The 7,471-nt window shown below is 44.9% G+C and overlaps 1 protein-coding gene across 1 annotated transcript in view; it reads left to right on the top strand.

Annotated features, from left to right (window-relative positions):
- hs6st3b (heparan sulfate 6-O-sulfotransferase 3b) overlaps nt 1-5,766 on the top strand; it is a gene marked incomplete at both ends in the record, with an annotated part of 60,374 nt that extends 54,608 nt beyond the window's left edge. The window contains one exon of the mRNA XM_080838816.1: nt 5,052-5,766. Coding sequence (XP_080694942.1) covers nt 5,052-5,766 — 715 coding nt within the window. The remainder of the gene's footprint in view (nt 1-5,051) is intronic.
- Between the last annotated feature and the right edge of the window lie 1,705 nt (nt 5,767-7,471).

Raw genomic sequence — 7,471 nt, 5'->3', positions numbered from 1 at the left:
GGGGACAGAGGCACATTCATTCATGTAAAAATGATACTCATGTGATCTCTGGAGGCCAGCTTTGTTGGAGCGATGGGACAAAGTTTGCTTTGTTTGTTTGTTTGAGCACCGCATTTGGTCCCCTGAGAAACTACAATTTATGCAGACCATCAATCTGTGAAATTTGGTCAACAAAATGAAGCGAAGCACCTCGCACATTTCCCTCAGCCCAAACAGCAAGACCAGGGGAACACATTTTTATTAAGCAAGTTTGTTTTGGAAATGTATTTTCATTAAGCAAGCTTTTGATTTGTCCTTGAAGATAGATAGATTACAGCTACCGCCCTGAAGAAAGCAGCACGTTGTCTATGTCTTTTCTACATAGACTTTTTATCCACTCCACAGTGTCTCGGAGTGGAACAGGAACATGTGCCGAGGTGAAATGCAGTGTTTGGGTTTCAGCAGCCTGCAATCAGGCAGAGGGCAGCAGAAGACTGAAATCAAGGCACACAGGCTAATTACAGGCTATGAAAATGCACAGGGCCATGCCACAGGCTCTGCCTAGAGCTTAGGAGCTGTGACCCCTGCCTAGAGCTTAGGAGCTGTGGCCCCTGCCTAGAGCCTAGGAGCTGTGGCCCCTGCCTAGAGCTTAGGGGCTGTGGCCCCTGCCTAGAGCTTAGGGGCTGTGGCCCCTGCCTAGAGCTTAGGAGCTGTGGCCCCTGCCTAGAGCCTAGAGCAGGGCTGTCAAACTCTAATACACAGAGGGCTGAAATAAAAAAAAATGGGTCAAAGTCGAGGGCCGGACAGTGGGGTAAGCGCCCGCGCTTGCGGGCCTAAATGGACGTATGCTACCAACACGGGGACAGACAATCAGGCAGAGGGCAACAGAAGTCTGAAATCAAGGCACACAGGCTAATAACAGGCTATGAAAATGCACAGGGCCATGCCACAGGCTCTGCCTTGGCTAAGGAGCTGTGGCCCCTGCCTAGAGCTTAGGAGCTGTGGCCCTTGCCTACAGCCTAGAGCAGGGTGGTGTCAAACTCTAATACACAGAGGGCTGAAATAAAAAAAATGGGTCAAAGTCGAGGGCCGGACAGTGGGGTAAGTGCCCGCGCTTGCGGGCCTAAATTGACGTATGCTACCAACACCGGGACAGTGCATTGTGCGACTTGCAGTATTTGTGGTGCGTTCAACATACCAGCGGCCGCGGCAGACGAGCTCTGATAGATAGATTAATAGGAGATAGATGGATACTTTATTAATCCTGAGGTTTGACACATGTGGCCTAGTGCCTAGAGCCTCGAGCCTTGACTCCCGACCTCAAACAGATGGGTCCCCCCTTATTTGCTGTGGTTCTGCCTAAGGTTTCTTCCTGCCTAACAGGGAGTTTTTCCTTGCCCCTGTTGCCATTGTGCATGCACTAAGGGGGTTCAGGCTCTGGGCTCTGTAAAGCGCCTAGAGGCAATTGTATTGTTATGGCGCTATATAAATAAAATTGAATTGAATTGAATTGAATTGACTGGCTGTAGCTGATTAGACTCGCACATTCTGCCTGGTAAACACATGACCATACAGCACTTTCAATTATTTTTTTCACTGAATACATTCTTGTCTCATTTGTACCACTAGACCTGCAATTTCTTAAAAGATCTTGATATTTGTATTTCCTTTCATATGTTACTAAACCCCTTCACCATTCAAATCGATTTTTTTTCTGCTCTACCTTTATAAAGAGGTGACAGAAAGGCACCCGGTAATAGTCAGCTGTCCTCTGCCCTGCATAAATGGATAACTCAAATGTGAAAACGCTCTTTTGTATGACTTTTCCCCCACATGCCTCTGTTTGTATTTTTAGAACTGACCTGAACATTTCTCTAACACCTCTTCTCGTCTTTTGAAGTATCTGATCCACACGTCACACATGAAATCCACTGAGAAAACAAAAGAGATGGAACACGTGCACACCTTGAAGCAGAGTGTTACTGTATCTCCTTTGTTCTCTAAGCTTTAATCCCTCAAGTCTGGGAGGAGAATGCGTGTAAATAGCGGGTGCGATCTCTCTCTCTGTTGCAACTCCTCTCCTCACTCAGTGGTCCATTCTCTATTGGCTTTCCAGTCCAGCTACAGTATGTGGCGGCATCTAGATAGAGTGCAGCTGAAGCCCACTGAGATGCAATATGCCTCACATCCATTATTAATGCATGATTAACCACTTTTCAGTTTAATCCACAGTTAGGGCTTTGTGGAGTCATTACAAGGCACGTCATTCCCTTTGTTTTCTCCATGTGTCAGTAGACTGCTGGAGGGATATAGCCTATGTTTATGTAAACTGTATGTGTTGCTGGGACATATTTACTTTATCTGGGGCATATTTACTTTATCTGGGACAAATCTCCAACCCCGTTGTTGTGCTGTGAACTGAGTGAGCTGTTTCTCTCCTGTATTGCTTGGTGCTTAGAGAGGCGAAACCCGTCAGATAGTTTGAGGCTAATGCTCTCTGACACTGATGGTGCTCGCCACTGATCTTTTTTTTTTTTGCAGTGGGCTCGCGCTGGCTACACTTGCTGCATGTGTTTATGTCCCAAAGACAGGCTAATGAGAGTGTGCCTGCCTGCTGACGTCCACCCACTCCTGAGAGGAAGAGCCAGCGTACAGCTGCCGCTAGCAGGGTACTAATCACAGCTCCCAGCTTGACATGGCTGTCTCAAACTCGTGTGTGTGTGTGTGTGTGTGTGTGTGTGTGTGAGAGAGAGTGAGTGACTATTTAACTGGTGCTGATGTACCTCAATATATATATATATATATTTTAGTTAAGGTATATACAAAAACTAGCAGTGGAAATACATGCTCCAAGGTGTTATCTAACCAAGCAAAAGTCTGACCAGAATCCGGCAATCAGATTATTTATAACATAAAACTTTTTTTTGGCAAAAATGGGTGAATAACAGCTAATACCCTTCATTTTCCTTCATTTGTTTAACGTGAGAATCAAGGCGTGACCCAGAGGCTTAGAGAATCAACAAAGTCCTCCGGTTGAGTCTCAGGTCACGATACTAGAACAAATATATAATTTTCAATGGAAGTGATACCATCTAGACATCAGTTGGAAGTCATCTGTGCCCTGCAGCACTTTTCAAATGGGCGCTCAAAATAGGAAAGCGAAAAAAAGAGGATGAGTGAGTGAATGAGAGAGCGAGAGAGCTTAGGATGTAAAAGTCCCAGCAGTAGATTCCAATTTATTCTGATCGCTCCTCACCGCCTTCCGCTCCCTCACTCAGTATTCACAGAGAGACCAAGGACGTCACCTCTTGGGCCGAGGCCTGTCCAGCGAACACCTGCCTCTCTGTTGATGTGGGCATCACTATACACCCACAGTGGGGCTGTCTGTGTGTCCAGCCGATTTCAGCCCATTAAATCCCCAGCCACGCCATAATACTAATAATTATAATAATAATGAATTTTATTTTTAATGCACTTTTCATTCAAAAGAATCTTAGAGTGCCTACATATAAGAAATTAACTATAATAATACAATAATATAAAAAATTAGTTAACATAAGCATAATAGAAAACCCTTAGGTGGTCAGGGAGGCTGTTCCATAAGTGTGGTGCTGCCGAACAAAAGGACCCGGTCACCCATGGTGCGGAGCTTGGTTTTGGGGACGTGGAGGAGCAAGCTAGACCTGTGGCCATAGTGGAGATTAGCATCAGCTGTCATTTTTTTTTGCTCACGCTAGCTTCAAGATGCCGGCAAGCGCCAGACAAGAGACTTTTAAAAACAGGTGTAGTGTGTCAGTAAACAATCCATCACAGTTTGGGACTCAACACAGCTGTAGAAGGCTGCGTTAACACGCATAACTTTTATGTGGAAGTCGGCTGATTGCTGTTTGCTTGCCCGTCGCCTTGAGTGCCAGCGTCGTGCTGCTGTCCTACAAATGTCCTCCGCGGCACTGCGGAGAACTGATGAATTGAAAAAAGCTTCCTCGTTTTTCTTCCATGTTCACGGGCTGTCCCAGGGCTTACAAGGATTGAGGAGATAGGCTCTCTCTCTGGAGGAGAGGCAGTGATGTGTGTAAAAAGAATATGTTTCATTTAACCGCCTCTCCACTAAAACGCCAGTGGAATACATTTATCTTCTGAAGAAGGAAAACAGACTTAAGGGGCTGATTGATGGGTGAAACACTTTGTTGTGAGTGCATTGGACAGAAATCAAACCATTCAAATCATTCAAAAGGTGTAGGGTGCACAATATTAAAAACATGTTCATCAGTCGGTTCGTTGTTATGGATGTCAAGTTTTGACATTATGAGATGCTCAATATCTTTCACAATGTTGATTATTGGCAAATGCATTATTTTGAAAGCTATGAGATGTAAGGTTTCCTTTTGCACCTTTAACTAATCACTATAACTGTTCATGTGATGGTTGGTAATATAGAATACCATTAACCTCAGTTCTCTTGACTCGTGTGCCCATGTGTCTACTGAAGAAATTACTGCTACATCACCATGTATATATTCCCTTGTACGTCACTTTGGACAAAAGCGTCTGCTAAATGACTAAATGTAAATGTAAATGTAAATATAGAATACCATTAACGTCAGTTCTTTTGACTCGTGTGCCTATGTGTCTACTGCAGAAACTACTACTACATCACCATGTATGTATTCCCTTGTACGTCGCTTTGGACAAAAGCGTCTGCTTAATGACTTAATGTAAATATACATTAAGTATATAATAATGAAATAATGATATAATGTAAATATAGAATACCATTAACGTCAGTTCTCTTGACTCGTGTGCTTATGTGTCTACTGCAGGAACTACTACTAAAATACTACGTTATTAATATGGAATACCATTAACCTCAGTTCTCTTGACTCGTGTGCCTATGTGTCTACTGCATGAACTACTACTACATCACCATGTATATATTCCCTTGTACGTCGCTTTGGACAAAAGCGTCTGCTAAATGTAAATGTAAATGTAAATGTAAATGTAAATGTTAAAGTAAATATGGAATACCATTAACGTCAGTTCTCTTGACTCGTGTGCCCGTGTGTCTACTGCAGGAACTACTACTACATCACCATGCTCCGAGACCCGGTGTCCCGCTTCCTGAGCGAGTGGAAGCACGTCCAGCGCGGCGCCACATGGAAGACGTCACTGCACATGTGTGACGGCCGCTCCCCGACGCAGGTCGAGCTGCCCAACTGCTACAGCGGCGACGACTGGTCAGGCGTCCCCCTCACCGCCTTCATGGACTGCCCCTCCAACCTAGCCAACAACCGGCAGGTGCGCATGCTGGCCGACCTGAGCCTGGTGGGCTGCTACAACCTCTCGTCCATGAACGAGAGCGAGCGCAACGACATCCTCCTGGCCAGCGCCATGGCCAACCTCAAGAACATGGCCTTCTACGGCCTGACGGAGTTCCAGCGCAAGACGCAGTACCTGTTCGAGCGGACGTTCCACCTGCGCTTCATCTCGGCCTTCACGCAGATCAACAGCACGCGCGCCTCCAACGTGGACATCAGCGAGGCCGTGCGCCGCCGCATCGAGGAGCTCAACTACCTGGACGTGCAGCTCTACGAGTTCGCCAAGGACCTGTTCCTGCAGCGCTTCCAGTTCACGCGGCAGCGCGAGCACCAGGAGGAGCGCCTCAAGAGGCGCGAGGAGCGCCGCTGGCTGAGGGAGCAGAGGGCCAAGTGGCCCCGGGGGGGGGGGGACACGGGGCTCCCCGAAACAGCCACCACCGAGGACTACACCAGCCAAGTGGCACGCTGGTAAGGCCTCCAGAGAGAGAGAGATTGAGCAGCGACAGGAGGGCAAAGACGGTTTCACAGACAGACACCCCTCTCTTCTCTCTTCTCTCTTTCTGTAAGTCTACCGCTATTGCACTTAAAGGTGGAGTCAGTCATACTTAAGTAAGTTACAAGTTACAGTTGTTTTGAAACTCAACAGCCCCTCCCCTCATTGATCACTGCAGAGTCCCTGACCCTGCACATGTGATGGCTTGGCTGAGGCCCGTGAGTGGTGAATCATTAACCTGACTGGGGTGGTGTTTGGGTGCTTCCTCGTTTAGAAAGCTGAACTCACCACTGTTCCACTGTTTGGTCTTGCCCTGCTCTTTTACTCAGAATATACAGTACCAGTCAAAAGTTTGGACATACCTTCATTTTTTTGAGAAGTGTTTTCTTTACTTTTATTATTTTCTGCATTGTAGATAACACTTTTCTTGTTTAGTACATAATTCCATATGTGTTCTTTCGTAGTTTAAATGTCTTCAGTATTAATATTTGACTTTTGACTGGTACTGTATACTGTATTGAGCAGTTTCAGCAAATGTTATAAAAAAAGATCTTAAGAATTAGTATTGCTGACCCCACCTTTAAAGCACTAATATTAAGTTTGGTTGCCATTAAAATTGCAAAGTCTATGTGTCTCTTACAGCAGCTCTGCCTTTGAGAACCCTTTGGTGTCTTATGTATTCACAATATTTTCTTTGGCTTTTTTATTCTTTTTGTGCTCAACTGCTCTTGTTGTTTTGTCATGGGTATTTATTAGTGTACGTACAGATGGCAAATTTAATTACAGACATTAAAGAAAAATCTAAAGCCACAAAAGGGAACTTCTGATGAAACCGCTTCTGCTGATGTCTGTATAGTTCAAAGGTTTGATCTTGTCAGTTGGCACTTGAAGTTTTTAATTTTGCCATTACAAAGCCATATTGATTCATTGTAATATATCTGCCATTTTTGGAATGCGTGCTGTGAGTGTTGAAGTTAATACAATTTGTGTCACATGTAATTTGCCAAAAAATAAATTATTACAAGTTAAGTTTTTTTTTCAAGATGGTATATGTTTAAGTTTAATGTTGCATGCAACATGCTGTTGCACACAAAATACTATTGTATACAATGAAACAATTATTTATCATGCTATGGCCACAACATTTTTTGACACCATGCCAAAAAGTAAACATGCTATACATGCATAGAAAATAAAACACCAAATGTCAAGATCAACAGGATTTCTATTCAATATGAAAAGCCTTTAAGTGTGGTTATGTCTGGGATGGAACGAGTGTGTGTACTGGAATTTGAAGCTACATGTATACACCTGCAAAATAAGCAGGATTATCCACCAAAGCCATCATAGTTCATTAAGCAGACCACACTTACAACGATGGAGTATGCAGAAGCAACGGCAGTAAACTCACGTTCACAAAGGCTCTTGTTTCAGTAATCAATCAAGCAAAGGCGTTTCACACGGCATCAGTCACAACTAGTTTGTGGTGAACGGAGGTCCTTCAGATGGAGGTTATACGGATCAGGTGTGACTGATGCGGTCCCGCCAGGAAGCAGGTCAGTGAGGTGGTGTCTACCATCCGACTCCCGAATGAGGCCATCAGTATTCAGGCCTCGTCCTCCTCTCAGTCACACTCGCTGCCTTTACACCGTTCTGGAGCCCATGCTGAAGGCATTATGAGCTG

This window comes from Sprattus sprattus (assembly GCF_963457725.1).
Source record: "Sprattus sprattus genome assembly, chromosome: 5".
In the NCBI taxonomy this organism is placed as follows: domain Eukaryota; kingdom Metazoa; phylum Chordata; class Actinopteri; order Clupeiformes; family Clupeidae; genus Sprattus; species Sprattus sprattus.
This window is presented reverse-complemented; position numbering and strand designations above follow the sequence as displayed.